Genomic DNA, 19,459 nt, shown 5'->3' with positions numbered 1-19,459 from the left:
AATAAATATTTTTAATATGTTCTTTGGACTTTAAAAAAAATCTTAAAAAATATAAAATATAAATTGGCTTGCAGATAAAGTTACGTTTGAGACCAGTTTCATTCCACTGATCCATCCAGTGCCAAATTTAAAGTTTAATTTATCAAACAGCTATCAACTCGATTTTAACTCGACTATGGAGCTTATTCAACTGGCAACGAGGATTAATGGGTGATGGATGAAATGGCCAACTTACGAGAGGTTAGCTCGTGTCGTATACAAACAGCTTAGAGTTGATGGGTAGTACCTTCCTCTGGGATCAAGCTTAACGGGGATGATTCGTTCTTATCAGCTTCTTCCTCAACTGGTTTAATTGTCTCGGCACCTTGTAAACACCAGAGTGTTGCTTTGAACTCGGTTATCGCTGAAGGTTAGGTGCTGTTGTTTGGTCTTCAGCATGCGGTGCAACTTGGTTTTTCATAGGTGCAGGCGCAAGCCGACCATCTTCTGAGCTTAAAGCAGGCTTGACTAATGGCCAACAGAATCATGGACCATCGGGTTTGTTGGTGGATGACATTAAGATGATGCTTCCATTCAAGAGGGTAACTCTTCTCCATTTTAAATGACATTGCTTCCTAGCTGAACTTGAAGAAATGCTTGCTTTAATCCTCTTCTTGATTGCTCACAAAACGAAGCCAGTTGTCCAGGAGAAAACAATCCATACAAGGTCAATGTAATCACTAAGATAAAGATTCAAGACAGTGAAACATAAAAGAGCAACAAAAGCACTGATCCAGTTCCAATATCATAATCACGACCATCACAGTGGATGGCATGATTGTTACACCCAATAGCAGAGAGTGATACTGCCATACTGGTGAACCAAAATAATAATATAATATAATGTAGAATATGTAAATTCCCTAAACTAACCTTTATGTTTCTCCTAACATATCTTGTGATAAAATACGCAGATACATTCATTGCATGTATATTATGTATAGTTCACCAAACCATAAAACCGAGTAATAGAGTATATGACCCACTTCAGCCAAGATCAGGTACTGTAAAGAACTCTTCATCTTCATTGCAAACCTCAATCCTAGGCTTCTTATTAGGCATGTTCGCCTTGGATGCTCTGTATGAAGTAACATTGACTGACGGTGGAACTGTCAATTGAGGAACTTCAGCTGCTGCTGGTGCCTCTTGAGGAAGTTGCTCACTGAAAAGTCCCACGTCAGCTAACCACTGAAACTCTCCAAATTCAAGATGCTCTTTCTGCAGATATAAGAAGAAACAAGAATGTTTAATAACACCTGAAGATTTTTAAGATAAAATTCAATCAACAGTTTCATCATCATTGTCCTTCCAATAACAAAGAAGGAAAAATAATCATGCATTCAAAATTCAGAGCTGGAAGATTTAGCTTGTTAATAAATGCAAACCATCAAAATGTTGAAACACATGGGAAATGAAGTGCAGATTCAGATAATTTGAAGAACTAGTGACATTCATAAACTTCGCTGAGCTATTTTAATATAAACCTTGACAAATTTCTTTTACAATGAAAATTGTTTGATCAGAGATTGCTTTTCAATTTAGTTTATTTCGTTCATATAATTTCTATGGCTATTTCTCTTGAAATGAGGCTACCAACTCAGGTTCAGACAAGAATCAGATCAACTTGGTAAACTGTAAACATAATGAAGTGTACCATTAAATAATCAAGCGCTACTTTAAAAATTTAACATATAGTACTGATTCCTATTACATAGTTAAATACAGTTGGAATAATACACAATATATCATATTGGTCAATTGTAGCCGAACTTGAAACAACACATACTAAACCCTCAACTCATTAACATAGCATATATTTTATTCAAAACCAAAAAAAAATCATCTTAGAATGTGGTATATTGAGTGTAAGACCCTCAACAAATTATTAATTATATTTAAGATGTATTAATTATTACTTAACGATTAAAAATAAAAAAATAGAAAGAGAAATTTCTGAATTTTTTACCGATTTGAGAGGCATATGATCTTCCAAAGTTTGGCTACAATTCATACTACTATAAAAAACTGTGTGAAAATGACAAAAATTACAACGAATGTGCCAAAATTGCAAATTGAACCAAATGTTTGAATTTTTTTTTTAATTTTTTAGTGATAAACCCAAAAATAAATAATGCCAGGCTAAAGCCAAATATTTCTGGTCTTCTTCTTGGCAATGGCATTCCCAAGTTCTCTAACGTTTTTAGTCTTTACAAAGACAATAAAAAAGGAATATAAATGTGGAGTAATGGTATGGAATTCATATATCGATTTCATTACCTTGTCAGTGGATGATTCAAAGTCTGAGAATTGCATTAAGTCATCGGCCGCCCATGAAGTGCTGAAGCTTGATGGTTGTTGTGCAGGCAATTTCATGGAAGTTTGTTGTGCACTCTGATTGGGTGGCTCTAAACAACTCTTCTTAGTATCCTTGGTGCAACTAGATCCTAAAGCCACTTGGATTCCAGTTGCCAGAAACCGCTGATGATTTGCAGAGAGGCTACCAGCTGAATGGATTGGTTCATCACAGTCCTGGCAGAAAAGGGCTCTGTCTTCAACACAGAAAATGAAAGCTGCCTTTTCCTGCGCATCAAATAAGAGACAAAAATAACAATCAGAGATAAAAAGTTCATAGATTTCTCCTAGCACCCTCTTCTGAAAACATTCCTTTCTCTTTCTTTCTAACTTTCCCTATTCCCACAGTGTCCCTTATCATTATAAACTTCTTTAAATGCATGACTGAAACTATCAAAATTACCTTGATCTTGGTACCAAAGTGAATCAATCACCTAATTATTAATCTATTATTTTAAAGACAATATTTGTTCTAGTTGTTTGGTTGGCAACCAGGTTGCTTGCTTTTGTTTTTCATTAATTCCCTTCTTCTAGCTCCTCAAATATATTTAAGTTTTTGGCTTCAGAATGTATACATAAAAATTCGGACTTATAACCAATGAGCATTAACTTAGTGATATTAAAGTATCTTTGGGGCCATAAGATCTAGACTTTGAGTCCTATTCGAAGCCAATTGTGCCCAAAAAAAAATTGGGATAAAGAGTAAAACTTGTTTCAACCAAAATTTAAGGGGTATGCAAAAAAGATTACACATTTTTAAAGGTGAATCATATTCAAACAACTATCTATATAGAATCACAAGAATTTAATAAGTGAATATCACTACTCTTACTGCTCCAAAGTGTTGTCAAGACACCACATGAATATTTTAATATGTTATATTCGAGTATAAAAAATCTCAGCTCCTACCTATTAGTATTTTTTTTTTTTAAGAAAAATTTATTCACTGCAGGAATTCCTCAAGTTTTTCCCTAAACCATATGAAATCGAGGAAAAGGATGCAGATCCGTATAGCCGACTCAAACTTCAGTTGAGTTGAGGAATCCCTAATGTTCAACCCCACGAGGCTTACGCTATTATGCTATTTTCTTTCTTGTGATTAGGTCTTGCAAGTGTCTTTCCATCACATAATCCCCTAAACCCTTGTCATTTTTCCCTTGCAAGTCTTCTTGGAGATCAGAAAGTAAAAAGGATAAGTTTTGCTATTGTAATGAATTGCAACACCAAACCAATGAAACAAATCAACAGAACCACAAATCATATTACCTAAAAAAAAAATTGAAAACAACAGTAGTCTAAAAAAAATCAAAACTTGCATAGAAGGTTTAGAAATCAACTTACTTGGCATATGTCACAACGAGGCAGCTTGTTGGAAAGGCATTGAAGGAGAAGCCTCTGGTGCTTGCTTGCAAGCTTGTTCGCTGCATGCACTTCTATGTCACATTTCGCACAAAGCGCTGCTTCATCTGCACAACAAATGACAGTGGCTGGAGCTCTCTCACACACATCACACTGAATCTTCATCTTCCTTGAACACCTCTTGCTTTACAATCACTTTTCGCTACTTTTAACAGATACCCACTTCGTTTTTCACCTAATCTAGTAGCTTTCCTCTCAGGGAGATTCAAACTTCAAAGCATGGCCATGAAAACGAAAGGAGAGAGAAATATTTCGAGAACCATGAGATACCCAGTATCAGTGCCAGAAAATTGCCTGAAATACAAACAAATATTCTAGACCAAACAGAAAAAGATTCTTGGGAGGAAAAATCTTGATTCTTTAACAGAAAGATACGCCGAGAATGTGGGAAGACTGAAGAAAGAAAAAAACACAAGAAAGAAAAGAAAGGAAACGAAAAGAAAAGAAAGGAGAAAATGTGGGAAAATATAAGAAAAAGATGGAGTACTGTGTAATGTAAGCAAGAGTCTGTGGAGGATATGAGCATAGGAGTGAATGGTGGAGAATCCTAGAAGCTGAGTGTGTGAAGATAAGGGTTTGGATTTGGGAAATCAAAGTCAAGAAATCCGGAAGACCCAGCTAAGCTTTGTGGGGTCAAAGGCAATGTGTGGTTGTGGTAAGATGTGAGCCACCAAGAAAACTATAAATGACCCTTTGAAAGTGAAAATTTTTGGAGCTGAGTTATTTATTTATTTAAAAATTTATAATTTAATTTTTAAATTTTATTTTATATTATATTTTAATTTTTAAAATTTAAAAATTAATTATTTAACTCTTAAATTTTATATTATATTATATTTTAGTATCTAAATTTTGATTAATAAATTATTTAATTTTTTTAATTTTAATATATAAAATAATTTAATATTTATAATTTTAATATTTATAATAATTTCATCCATTAATAAAAAAATTAAATTATTTTATATATTAAAATTATGAAGATTAAAGTGTGATATTAAAATATAAATATAATATAGTGTAAAATGTAAATATTAAATAATTAATTTTTTAAAATTTAAAAATTAAAATATAATATAAGGTAAAATTCATAGATCATATTGTAATTTTTTTTATAAATACATTGAAACAAAATTACATATGCAAATCAAAATAAACATAAACAAATAATTAAAGAATATAAAATTTTAATTTCATAACTGGAAATTAAAATATAATAAGTCGTAAAAAAATTTAGTGTTTTTAATTTTATAATATTTTAATCATTTTATAAATCCATTGCTATTTGTAATTAATTTAACAATCAAAAAATTAGTTGCTAATTAAAAAAATTATAAAAAATAAATTTTAAATAACAAATAAATAATTTAAAATAAATAATTTTTTTCAAAAATTACATTTTGTAATTGAAATGGAAAAAATTGGCAATTTTTCAAAACAAAAAAAATGGCAAAAATTTTTTGGAAGAAATTGGTTATTATTAGCGATTGATTCGTAAATCAGTTATAAATAAAAAAAAATTAAGAGGAAAATTTTTGGGGAAAAATTTAGTAACAATTTGCAATTTGTTGTAAAAATCAGTTATTATTAGCAACCAACAATGAATTTGTCACGACCCAATTTATGAGCCGGACCGGCACTAGGACCTGGGCCAGCCTAAAGCCCCCGAGGCGCATAGTAAGCCTAACTATTCCTTAACCCAACTCTAAAGCCCATTTGGGCCCAATTTCAAGAAATCAACCGGACAGAGTCCAGCCATAAAATGGATCTTTCAACGGGGAGTTTTTGACTCACCCGACCTGTAAACACAATAAATACTCAATTGGGGAGGTCAGCTCACCCTCCACATACTCATATCATCATAAAAATATATGGGAGCTCACCTCCCTCATCTAGTCCATCAAACGTGCATGAAATATTAAGTTTACAGGTCCAAAATAACAATTTATAATACAGACCCAAATCAAATAAACATTTCTAACACATGCAGAAATTCTAAGATTTAACAAGTTTATACAAATATTAATAATCGACCTGCAAGGGAGAAAAGCAGGTTAACTTCAAAAATATCCTCCTGTGGCCTGAAAAAATATTGAACAGGAGTGAGCGTTCGACTCAGAGAGTAAAATATCAATTTTAACCATAATCTCTATAACTATCTAAAACTAATGCACCCTGTAGAGTGAAATGCAACATCAGCAATAATTTCATATAATAACAGCAAAAAGGTAATTTGGAGCACTCACACACCCTGTAATATCAATCATAATATATGGGAGCTGATCCCCTATACAGCTCTCTTAAATCCAACCTGGTGCCAGCGAAGAACTCAAGCCGTGACTACCCCCGAAGGATCGGGTCCCAACGAAGAACTCAAGCCGTGACTACCTGTCCTATCCATAGTCCACACCACATCACACGCACGCCAACGCACGCACACTGCTCCAAATTAACACAACAACATTCATGGCACTTTAACAGTTATGAATGCAACATAAATCGTGCCTAGAGTTTAACTACATAAATATATGCATATAAGTGATGCATGGGCATGCTTGAACATATAATAATATCGAAATTACAATTAAAATTAATATTTTACTCACAGACTTGATAAAGAATTATCGTATGGCGGAGGAAGAAGGCTATCCCGGCTCACCTAACAATTACATTATAATTATTTAATACAATTGACTCAATACAAATCAAGAAAAGACCAAATACGTCCTAAGTCGTGCCGAAAATCCGGCAGAATCTCCCCTATAACTAGGACCTACCCAACCTGAAAAAGGGCTCAAAACACACTTCTATATTCATAATACATATATCCACAACTCAATCACATCACACAGCCCCTCCTGGGCCCATCAAATCAGTCATCCATCACAGTATGTAAAATTTCAATTTAGTCCTTATAATTGATCATTTTTGCAAAAACTGCCCAAACAAACTCTAAAAATTCTAAAACTTTTCCCCGCGGTCCTTAGCAATATTACTAGGCTATTGCAAAAAGAATCATAATTTTCTGAGCTACCACGAATATTTTATAGATTTTTAATCCTATTTAAGCACTAGAAAATTACGAAAAAGCAAGGTTCGGGTTTACTTTTGCCGATTCCGACTTCGGGAATGCGCTCGGGATGTCTGACAATGGTGGGGTAGCCAAAACCTCGATCCAATTCGGAGACTTTTCCGGTAGCGGGTCTGTCTGGCCGGAAATTCACAGACCCGGACAACTGTCGAATTTCCGCGAATTGAGGATACCTACACGAAGCCCACAACACGGGGGTTAGTATAAAATTTTTACGGAATTTTCTAAGCTCATTTAATGCTCGGAAAAACACTGCGAAGTTCCGTAGGACCCACCGAAAAACAGTGTTGGAAAAATTTGAAATTTATATCGCCGCGAAGCTCTCGACGAGTGGAGCGCTCTGGTACTCTCGTTTTTCTCGTGGGGTTCACGGTTTGCGAGAAATCTAACCCAAAAGTCAAAATGGGCTAAAACTTCCCGGGTAAAAATTGGACAAACCGCTAGACGAATTTTGGTGTTCTTAGTGTCTATGGAAAGCTCTCGACGAGTAGATGAGTTTAGACATAAGACCCGGTCCGATTGGTGGCCGGATCAGCCGGGAAGACGAACGGTCGCTCGCGCGTGTCGCTCCACTTCGGGCGTCGTTTTCCGGCGTTCCAGGCGGCGCCCGGTGGGCTGGGACGGCTGGGGTGGGCGCCGGTGAGCTGGAGTGGCAGGGGAGGCGGCGGCGCGGCAAGGGGAGGAGGGAGGAGAGAGAAAAAGGGAGAGAAGGAGAGGAAGGTCGGGACGCGCGGAAGAAAAGAAAAGAAGAAAAAGGAGCCGGTACGATTCAATCAGTCCGATTCGGTTCGGTTCGATTCGACCGGTTCGATTCAGAATACAAAATTTTGAATTTTTACTCTGCCTTGAGACCGAAAACGAGGTCCAAAAATTTCGAAAAAATTTCAGAAAACTTAGAAAAATTCGTAGACTCCAAATATATTTTTAGTTTTGCCACGTGGTCTTTAAATTAATTTTTAAAAATCATCAAAGTTTATATTTTCGAAAAATCGAACCCAATTTTTAAAATCCGAAAAATCTCAAATAATTTCTAAAAAATTAAATAAAATTAAAATATCAATATTACTCATAAAATAATAAATTTAAAATTTTGGGGTGGTACAGAATTAGTTATAAATAACAACCGATTTTAACAAACGATTGTAAATCGATTTTTGTTGATAATTGATTTTTGCAATCAATTGTAAATCGGTTATTAATTTTGAAGCCAATTAAAATAATTATTTAATTTAGTAATTGATTTTAAAATCGATTGCTAATTGTATATTTAAGAGTTTTCTAATATTGATTAGCTATCAATTTAGCAACTAATTATAAATTGATTGTTAATAGTAAATAATTTTAACAATCAATTATAAATAGGTGACTAATAATAACCAATTTAACAATCGATTATTGAATCGATTGCTAAATTTTTAAAAATTAACTATTTTATTAAAAAAAATTGAAATCATAAATCAATTATAAAATTGAATGCTAATAGCAACCGAATTCAGTCAGTTGCAAAAATTGATTATTTTTTATAGTGATTTAATTATCGTTATTTTTTGAAATAATTATCAATAATAGCTATGAATTTAATTATTATTATTACTATTATTTTTAGTATAAATAATTTTAACGATAATTCAAACTTGAGAATTTTAACTATTATTTTTAGTTCTTAATTTTGAGATGAATCAAGAATTACATGCACTTTATGCTTCATTCTAATATAATATCCACCGATTGATATGATATATGTAAAAATTATAGCTCAAAATTTTAGTGGAATTTGGGAGAAATATTTCTCGATAGGTTTTCTATATAGAGTAAAACTTTTATTTTAATATTATTTCTAAATTGAGTAGGACTCCTAATTAAATTATCATTAAAGTGATTAAGATTATAAATAAAATTATATATTCTTTTAAATTATAAATAAGAGTATTGTGAAAAAGTTATTTGGTTTTGTCCATAGAAAATAACTTCATTCATTGAAGAAAGTAACTTTCAGCTCATAAAAGTGGAGCTGTTATGCATGGTAAATAAGAGTTTTGCTAATTGCTGAGGAGTGACTTTGCTTATTGATGATGGGCTCTTACTCATTGCATTTTCAATAGAGAGAGAGAGAGAGAGAGAGAGAGAGAGGCGTCGGCTTAAGGTTGTAGACCCATAGAGGAAAAGAGCTTTCGACTTAAAGAATGATATAGTCTAAGAATAAGGGACTATTGTCTATATAATTGAAAACACCATGTGATATAGTTAAAGTAGTAAATATGAATTTTTTATCCATTGGTGTGAGGGCCATTATTCATATAGTTGAAAACACTCTTTATGATGTATAAAGTAATTAAGTAATAAATATATTAGTTTATGCTTAAAGAAAATTGAGAGGACTAACAAATGTATTGAGGGATGATGGGTAGTATAGCCTGGAGCTTGTAATTGATTATTTATTTTATTAATAGTGAAAGATGGCATGTCCATGAATATAGTACAAAAATAATGAACAATATAAATATTAATATTTTATATATTTACTTTATTTTTTTTATAGTTTACGCACTATCATAATACATAACAATATCTAATAATTTTAAGTATTCATTATAAGATTTTATAATATTTGATTTAAAAAAATTAATAGTGATTAGAAATACAGACTTTATTTTAATAACTGAGTTATGCACTCCAATTTATTTAAAAGTGTCAGGGAATATAATAGGAGTTATTAAAAATAAATTAGTTAAACTGAATTTCTCTTATTTTCTATTTTAAAAATGATAAAAAGTGTAATCATAATCATTTTATCACCATTAGCATTAATATCATTAAACTGATTTTTGTTATTTATTTTTAATTTTTTACTTAAAATATACTTTTTAATTATAAATTAATTTAAAAATAATTAAATAATTAAATTATTTAAAAGTAATTGTTTAAGTAGTGGTATATATGTTTAATTAAAATATATTTAAAAATAATTTAATTTATTAAAATAATAAAAAAATATATAATTGAATGTTATCGTTATGAAAATATTTTAAAAATTTATTAGAATAATATAGTCATTTACTTAATAAAAAATATATATAAAAAAAATTATCTAATCAAGCATGGTGGTTGTTTAAATAAGAGAATATTTATTTAAAAAAATTATTAAAATAATATAATTATTTATTTAGTAAAAAATAATTTTACAATAACTGTATAAGTTAAAAGTAAAAGGTATTTTATTTATTTTAAATATTTTTTTATTTTATGAATCAAATTAAATATTAATTTTTATCACTTTGCACTTATAAGTAAATTTTATTGATTTATGAACTAAAATAAATATTCTTTAAATGAGATAAATTTTAAGCCTCCTTGATAATTTGATTAAAATCTAGTTGATTTAAAATAAAAAAGTAATTTAAAATAATATAAAGCTTAAAATTGAGAATTTAATTGGGACTCAACTTCATAGTTCATATAATCTAATTTACAGCCAACTCATTTAAATTTTTACATCAATTAAAATTTTAATCTGAAAATTATTTTTTTTAAATTGTCATTTAATTTGAAATTATTCATAGCTCATAAATTAACTTAAAATGGCTCAATTTAATTTTATATAAAAAATTAAAATAATTCTTAATTTAAAATAATTTAATTTAAATGATTTAAATCTGCCCAACCCAATTCTTTGGCCACCTCTAAATTTATTTGCGCTCACTTTCATCTATTATTTTTTTGTTTTTCTCAAACAATGATGTGTATTTTTAACCAGGAAATTATTTAAATTTGTAGTTTTTTTTTTTCACTTTATTTATTAGTTTAGGTCTTGTTTGGTTGAGATAAGTGAGTTAAAAAATTTCTAAGTTTTCAAGAAGTATGAAAAATTAACTTATTTAGTTGAAAGTATATGACTACTTCTTGAAAAGTGAAATACATTTTTTTCAATTTTTCAGGAATAAATTATTTAATTTATTATTTATCCTAAATTAAATAATTTATTTAATAAGAAATAGTGTTCTTTGAGATTGATTTAAACCAAACAAGTCCTTTTTATGAATAGAGAGCAACTTTCACGACTGGCCAAGGGATTGAATGTCTAAAAAGTTTGTTTACCAATAAAATTTTTGAGTTGTACTTAACATCTATTAAGTTTTATTGACTGAAATATTAACATATATTTCCATTTTTATTTTATTCATTATGATAAATAATATTATGAATAATTTTTATATATTATATTTTATTAATTAAAATATAAAATATTTTATTTTTTTAAATATAATAATTACTAGCACAAAGTAGTTCGTCATTTATTATTACAATAAATGTTAGAATTAATAGTAAAAATTTTATAACAATATTATTTTTACTGCTTATAAAGTTAATATACATAAATAATTATTGTTAATGATAAATAAAAAATATATTATAATTATTATTATTATTATTGAAAATTTTTTATAATAATAATTATTATTGTTAATAATTTTTTTTACAACAGTTATAATTTTATTGTAAAATACCTACAATTACAATTTTGTAGTAGCAACTTACAATAATTTATATATTATTGTTATAAATTTATGACAATAAATTTTATACTTTTGACAGTAAAAAGTTTTAGTGCTAAATCTAACATTTCTTTGTAGTATTATACTAAGTTTATCTCCAAATTTAGTTAAAAGAAAATTATTCATACTAAATTTGCATATTTGGACAATTATTATTCAATTTTAATTGGAAGCATTTTGAAAATTATAACTTGAGTAGATCTATTTGTTTATAATTTTTAACATTAATTGAAAAGATAAATTATAATAGAATTGGAATGTAGGAGAGAGATTATTATTAAAATCCATAGACAGTAATACCAATTTTAATAGAAAAAATTGTAGAAAGTGATACCAATTTTAATTATTAATAAATCTTGTTCATTATTAATAAATTTTAATTGAGTTATATTATTTTTTTTTAAATTATAAAATTATGGTTTTTAATTTTAATTAGAATTATATAGGGCAAGGCTTTTTAAAAAAGGGACATCTTAGAACTTATACTTAAAATATTTAATTAAAATTTATTAAAACAGTATTTTCATTAAAATAAAATGTAACTTTTTTTTTTTTTGGAATAATGCTGAAATCGATTAAAAATTTGACTGAATATTTATATAAATAGATCTCATGATTCACGTTATTGTTCTTTTGGTCTAAGCAAGTGATTTTCATGAGATATTCCATTGATATTAGTCGGCTAAGCATAATTAATATGCCAAATATAGTCAAAGCAGCATTTTAATTTATAATTTTAAAAATATAATTCTATTTTATCCTCTTAATTATTATATTAAAAAGACAGACACGGGCAAGTTTTGAATATTTCAACATCAATTAATGGTCTTGTAGTTGCTTTTGAAACAGTTAAAAATCATATGTATAAAAGTTGGACATACCAACTTTGATTATTGGATCCATTTATTTTTATTATTATTGAAGATGTTATTAAAAAATATTTTTAAAATATAATTAAATAACTTTTTAATAACTTTTAAAATTATTTTTGAAAAATTTTTAATACCCTATTTGAAAATTATAGTTTTATAAGGATTCAATTCAATTAATTTTTTTTATTAATTTTTATTTCAAAATGAAAGAATTTAGTTCTTTTAACTTAAAAAAATTATTTCAAAAAAATAGAATTTAATGGTGTAAGAATTTTTTTTTTTTATAAATGATTTATTTTAAAGAAATTTAAACTATAAGTTATAATATGTTTTATGTGTGAAACTTATCCATTCAAGGTCAGTGACGGAGCCATAATTTTAGTTTAGAGAGATCCAATTCAAATATATAATTTATTAATAAAATTACTTATTTAAGTATTCATTAAATGGATTGAATAACTAATGATGACAATCGTTTCACAATTATAAAATAAAATTTATATAAAAAATTACTATTAAATTCACTTAAAATTTTTAAACCCCTTAAGGTCTCGTATTCATCAAAATTTAATATAAAAATAAAAAAAAATATTTTAAAAAATTACCATTAAATTTTTAAAAATTTTTAAAATTTCAGAATGGTCCAATGCTCTCTTGGCCCACCCCTAGCTCCGTCCCTGAAGGTGAACTTGTGAATAAAATTACAGCCACTAAAAAAAAAATGAATAAAATAAATTTATATATTTACCTATATAAATTTTCACTTATATTAATTGTATATGTGAGCAAGTGAATGTTTACCTAAATTTAACCCAATCTTTGATTGATGAAATGAAAGGTTAATAGTCAAAGGAGTCTACACTATCAATAATTTCAATTTGTGAGTTATATGATAGAAAAATAGTTACTTTAAAACATATAATAAAATTATTTGAGTTAATAAAAAAATAAACCAATTTGGTAATTTTCAAATTACAAAATTCTTTAGAAATGTAATTAAATAAAATTATTTGATTCAGTCAACATTTAATTTTTTTTTTTGTTAAGCACATTTTACTTATCAATTTGCACATATTTTCAATTTTAATTCAATCAATTTCTCATTTATTATTTTTTTTTTCAGTCTTTTACATGTTATTAAGAGTAATCAATTTATCATTGCGAGTAGGTAATTATTTACTTTTTCAAATGCAATCATTTACGTTTCTTTTAATAAGTAATTTTTACTTCTCAAGATCACATATTTACGTCTTCTACAAACGAGACTTTTATCATTCAAGAGCAATTATTTATTTTTGATGCAATCAAGCAATCCTTTATATTATCAAAAGCAATCATTTTCTTTTCTCCAAAAGCACTCAATTTACATTCGAGTAATCAACCAACTCTCAAATGTAGGAAATTAGGATATTGTAGATAATCTTATGGAGTTGAATGAACTCTTGGAAAATTAAGTTCTTTATTTTTCACTACAATCATTCTGGTTAAAAATTAGAAAGGCATATATACATCATTCAATTGAGATTTTAATGTTTCTAGCATACTCACAATCCATTCACACATAACAAAAAGGAGGTACAATTTTTTTAACATGCTTGAAGAATTAAAAATTCATTTAATGATTAAATAATATGCAACTAATTTAATGTTTTAATTAAAAATTTAATAATTTAACAATTTATAATATAATAATTTTAAAATTTAATAACACTAAAAGCAACAGATTTACCATTGATTTTGTAACTAATTTGTAATTTCAATTTTTTTTAATAAAATAATTATTTTTAAAAAATTTAGCAACTATTTCTTGCTATTAGCAATCAAATTATAATTGGTTACTAATTGATATTACAAAAAAACTTTAATATATTATTAGCAATTGATTTTTTAATCAGTTGTTGGTTGCTATTGATAACTGATTAAAAATTTGATTACTAAAATCGGTTGCTAATAGCAATTAATTTTTGAATCGGTTATTAAATTATAGAGCTCTTTTAATTGGTTTCCAAATTTAGCAATTGATTTATAATCGGTTATAAAAACCGGGTGCAATTCGATTTCAGTCAATTGCAAAATTGAGAGTTTATTTATTTATTTTTTATTTTTTCATAGAAGGCTCTAAATTTAGCAACTGATACTCTCCGCTTGCAAATCAGTTTTTAAGGGTGAGTTCTACTTAGGTGGTGTATTCGTTAAATGGTTCAACCTTAGCGACTTGTGGTGCTCAATTGTTCATATCAATTAGTATCAAAACTAGCTCTATCTTGTAAGATCCACTCAGAGCGGTGGCTTATACAGTGATGGTCTAGACCCATTGTATAAGGACAAGTGGTCCGATATGTAGGGTGTTAGTCGTAACTGATGTGATTGTGACCAACATGGCCGTGACCAACAAGGATGCTGGTTCTCTAAGTGCGGGGTATTGTTACGATCTCATATTGCTAAGGAATAACCTTGATAAGGGGTTAATAAGTTCCTAAGCACCCTCCCCTTACAAGCTGATTTTTAAAGGTGAGTTCTACCTAAGTGGTCTATTCCTTACGTGGTTCAACCTTAGCGACTTGCTAAAAGCTCTAAAATTTGTAATCGATACCTTATTCGTTGCTGTTATCAATCGAATTTTGCAATTGACTTAAATTGCTTATTAAATACAATCGATTTTTGCAACCAATTATGAATCGGCTGCTAAATTTTGGGGGGAAAAATTACTGCATAATATATATTTTTTTTATTTGCAATTGATTTGTGAATCGGTTGCTAACAATAACAAATTTTTTTGTCAAAAAATTTCTATCCAATTTTTTTTTTAAATTTATAACCGATTTATAAATCTGTTGCTAACAACAACCGATTTTTGAAATCAAATAAAATTCATTATTAATAACAACCAAATTTGAAATTGAAAACTAAATCAGTTACAAAATTTTTGCCCTAAAACTTTCCTCCAAATTTACAAAAAAAATAGTAATCGATTGAATCGATTGCTAATTCACTTATATAAATCACAACTCATTTTCTTTTTCTGTCTTTTTTTTTTATTTTCTTTAATTTTCTTCACAATATTTTTCATTATCATATATTTTATTCATATTTTCCTTTTTAATATATTTTCTTCATTATCTTTTTCTTTTTAATTTATTTTATTCATCTTTTATTTTCCAATATTTTTTTTGTTATTATTTATTTCTTTCTCATCTATTTTATTTTTTTTCTCATATATTTTCTTCTTTATTATTTCTTTTCTCATCTATTTATTCTTCATCATATTTTTCTGTATCATCTTTTTTATTTAATTTGTTTTTTCTTAGACATAAAATAAAAATTTTTGTGCAAATGTATTTTTTTGTTAGTAAATTATTTGTAGTATTAATTTTTTGTAATTTTTTTGTTATATATATATATGGCAATTTTTTTAGTAGTTTCTATGATAAATATCTTTTCATATTTAACTTTTTCTTTGTTAATAATTATTATTAGTAATTTGTTTTTATAATATTTTTATATTAATTTTTTAGTATTAATTTTTATTAATAATTAATTTATTATTTTAGTAATTTTTTGATAAATTTATTTATTTGAATTTTTTATTATTATTTGGAAATTTATTTTTTTAATAATATATTTTTTTTTAATTTAGCAACCGACTTTTTAATTATTAAATATGTTACAAATAAGAACCGATTTACAAAATGATTGTAAATTTGTAAAATTAAAGACACCGAATTTTTTGCAATCGATTATATTTTCATTACTGTTAATAATCGATTTCGATTGCTAAATATTTTTTTTGCAAAAAGTTTTATTTTTTAAAATTTAATTAATTTATCAATCATTGTGGTTATCGATTACTGTTTGTAACTAACTTCATTACTAATTGAATCAGTGCTAAATCGATTAACAACCAATTTTAAAGGATTAGCAATCGATTGGGTCGGTCGCTAATCCTTTTTTTTTTTTTTTTTTTAATGTGATAGCTATCTAGAAAACATGGTAGGATGAATTCGCTTGGATATTCCATCATTGATTTTTGGATCTATTTAGCATTATTATTATTGAAGAGGTTATTAAAAAATATTTTTTAAGTATAATAAATAAATTTTTTAACAACCTTTAAAATGAATTTTGAAAAATTTATATTATGAAAATCAACATAAATTTAAACTATAAGTTATAATATGCTTTTATATTGAAACTCATTCAAGGTGAACTTATGAATAAAATTATAGTCACATCCAAAAAAAAAAAAATGAATAAAAGGAATTTAGACATTTACCTATACAAATTTTCACATGTATTACTAAATGTGTGTATATGTAAATAAAAGAAATTGAAATTACTAATTTTTCTTAAAATATTAAGTAAATTACTAAAATAAATTCAATAATTTCAATTTGTAATTTATATTATATAGAAAAATATTTACTTTAAATATATAATAGAATTATTTGATTTAATAAAAAATTAAACCACTTTTGGTAATTTTTACATTACAAAATTCTTTTAAAAATGTAATTAAAATAATTAATAAAATCATAAAAATATTAATATAACAATAATATTATATAAATAAAATATCAAAATAGAGCATTTAACCAAATGATATGAGTTACCATTATTTTATTTTCTCTTTCTCATGCATTTTTTTTTAGAAAAATTAGCAAGTTAATATGAAGAATTGTATGAATATAAACAAGTGGATGTACATAAATGAAGAGAAAGATAAGTTAGTGAAATTAAACAAAGAAAATTTTAAAGTTTAAAATTTTTATAAAAAATAAAATGAAAAAGAGATTTCAATTACCTCATAAATAAAAAATACATCTTTCATCTTTTCATTCAATCAATTTGATCCTTATGGTAGTGTCCTTTTTAATATACGCAATAGCCGTAAAAAAATTAAAAATAAATAAAATAATATATCAATATATAAATTTATAAATTCTATAAAATAGGATAATTGTATAATAATTAATAATATTTAATTTAAATAACAATATTATTTAATATAGAATATAAATATAAAAAATGAAAATAATAATAAAAAAGAAAAATTTCTAATAGAACGTTTACAATATTTAAAAGAACCACAAGTCACTATTAATTTTGGATTAGAACAGATCAAAACTATCGAAAATAAGGCACCGGGGACTGGTTTAGAAAGGAATATGAACTCTAGAGATGGAGAGGAAAGAGAAAGATTGAGAGATTAAATATTTATTATTTTTTATTTTAAATGGACTTATATTTATAATTAAAAAATTATTATTAATTAAAAAATTAATATCACACCAGTAATTTTTAATAGTGTTAAGGTAAAAATTTTCCTTTGCTAACGGTATATAGTTACAGGATTCACTTTATCACAAATTTAACATTAAATTCTAAAGTGAAAAAGTTACGAAACTACATAATATTTTTATAATTTACCCAAAAATTAAAGAAAAGTGGACTTGTTAAAGTCTAGGGAAAAAAAGAAGTTGATGGACGACTTTGAAGTAATGGTGATGAGACTCTTGATTGTTATTTGCGTGTTGAATAATTCTTCAAAGAACTTTCCACACACGTAATTGGAAATTAACACAATTAATTATCAATATCCCATTTTGGATTTCTGTGGAAGATATTGATAGGTTTATTAATTCTCATTACAGTTGATTAATATAAATTTGATTAAATATAAATTTAAAATTTAAATATATAATACTCATTTTTAATAAATAAATTTTATCATATATTTTATATTTTAAATTTATAGTAAATTGAGTCTATATAAAAATAGTTTAATCACTTTTAATTAAATTAAATTAAATTAAATTAAATTAAATAAATGCATACTTAGAGGAAAAGAATTCAATTAATTATACTTTTCATAAGGTGTCAATAGGAAGGTCACCATTTATCTCAATCATCAATTATTAAATTAAGAAATAAATAATTAAGAAGTCGTCATAGAACAATGATATATTGACGTATTTTTTTATGCACCTTATATATATAATATAGGTATACAGCAAGAGCTAAAGCACGCCTAGCTCACACTTCATATTTGACCGTTTATATCCAAGAGCTCATCTTTATAGACTTTTAGATTATATCTCTGTAATCAAGAGACATGGCTAGCTATGGAGCAATTCAGAGGCCAAGCGCCACCCCAAGATCAGTCACCACAGTTGATTCCAGTGACCTCAGAGATTCAACAACAGGAACAAATTGGAACGACTTCAAGCGTGCAGAATTCAAACTGGTTTGTCCCTTTAAAATACCTTCAAGCCCAGAAGCAGCTGCTCAAAGAATCATTAGAAACCTGGGCCATTTTGCGTTATATTATACTCATTTTGTTTGGATTATACTGTTCATTAGCCTAATCCCACAGCGAAAGGTGTCTTTAATATTGTTGGTGATCATGACCTATGTGGGATCTCTGTACCTGTTACTGTTAAGTGCAGTGCCAAGTTCTAATATTATTCATGAGATTTTGGACAAAAGATTGGTGCTTCCTGTGATAGTTGTTGCAACTATGGTTGAGCTTGTCCTGACAGATGCTGGTTTACATCTTCTTTTGACGTTGGCTGGTTCTTTGCCTGTCGTTTTGGTTCATGCTGTTTTGTGGGTTATAGAGGATTTTTCTGTTGAGGAAGAGAGTTATGGTCGTCGTGGTGGTGATGGTCCTTCAGGGGAGTTGCTTCCTCTTGTGCAGGAGTCATCGGTGATGGTGTGATTATTATTTTTTTTTTGTACGATCTTTATTTTATTTTTCCTTCCCATGTGGGTTTGTATGCTTAATAATTTTTATGGAAATACAATAAACACTTTGTAAAGAAATTTGGAAAATTCCAAGTTTCAAGAGAGAATTTGATTCTGAGGATTTTAGCAAAAAATATAATTTCTCCATGCTCTCTCTCTCTCTCTCAATTTTGAATCACATATAGAATTAACAAATCATAAAGCATGAATGTAATAAATCATAAATTAAGTTCACAATCAAATTTTTTTTCTCCCAAATTTCTCAATCAATGCTAAAAAATATTAGTGTAATATATATATATATATATATATATATATATATATATATATATATATATATATATATATATATATATATATATATATATATTTAGGGGGTTCATGACTTC

General features: G+C 27.1%; 2 protein-coding genes across 2 annotated transcripts; one reads left to right on the top strand and one right to left on the bottom strand.

Moving 5' to 3' along the window:
* Positions 1–700: 700 nt before the first annotated feature.
* LOC110642403 (B-box zinc finger protein 25-like) lies at positions 701–4,369 on the bottom strand. The gene is made up of 3 exons (XM_058144759.1): positions 3,733–4,369; positions 2,317–2,619; positions 701–1,257 (listed from the first exon to the last, which is right to left on the bottom strand). Exons 1-3 carry the CDS (start codon positions 3,913–3,915, stop codon positions 1,027–1,029), a joined length of 717 nt encoding a protein of 238 aa, XP_058000742.1. The 5' UTR covers positions 3,916–4,369; the 3' UTR covers positions 701–1,026.
* Positions 4,370–18,332: 13,963 nt separating this feature from the next.
* LOC110644069 (PRA1 family protein F2) lies at positions 18,333–19,220 on the top strand. Its single transcript, XM_021796681.2, has one exon. It carries the CDS (start codon positions 18,439–18,441, stop codon positions 19,042–19,044), a length of 606 nt encoding a protein of 201 aa, XP_021652373.2. The 5' UTR covers positions 18,333–18,438; the 3' UTR covers positions 19,045–19,220.
* The last annotated feature ends 239 nt before the right edge of the window (positions 19,221–19,459 follow it).

This window comes from Hevea brasiliensis, chromosome 1, assembly GCF_030052815.1.
Source record: "Hevea brasiliensis isolate MT/VB/25A 57/8 chromosome 1, ASM3005281v1, whole genome shotgun sequence".
Lineage (NCBI taxonomy): Eukaryota > Viridiplantae > Streptophyta > Magnoliopsida > Malpighiales > Euphorbiaceae > Hevea > Hevea brasiliensis.
Note: the sequence above shows the minus strand (reverse complement) of the source record. Positions and strands in the feature narration are given on the sequence as shown.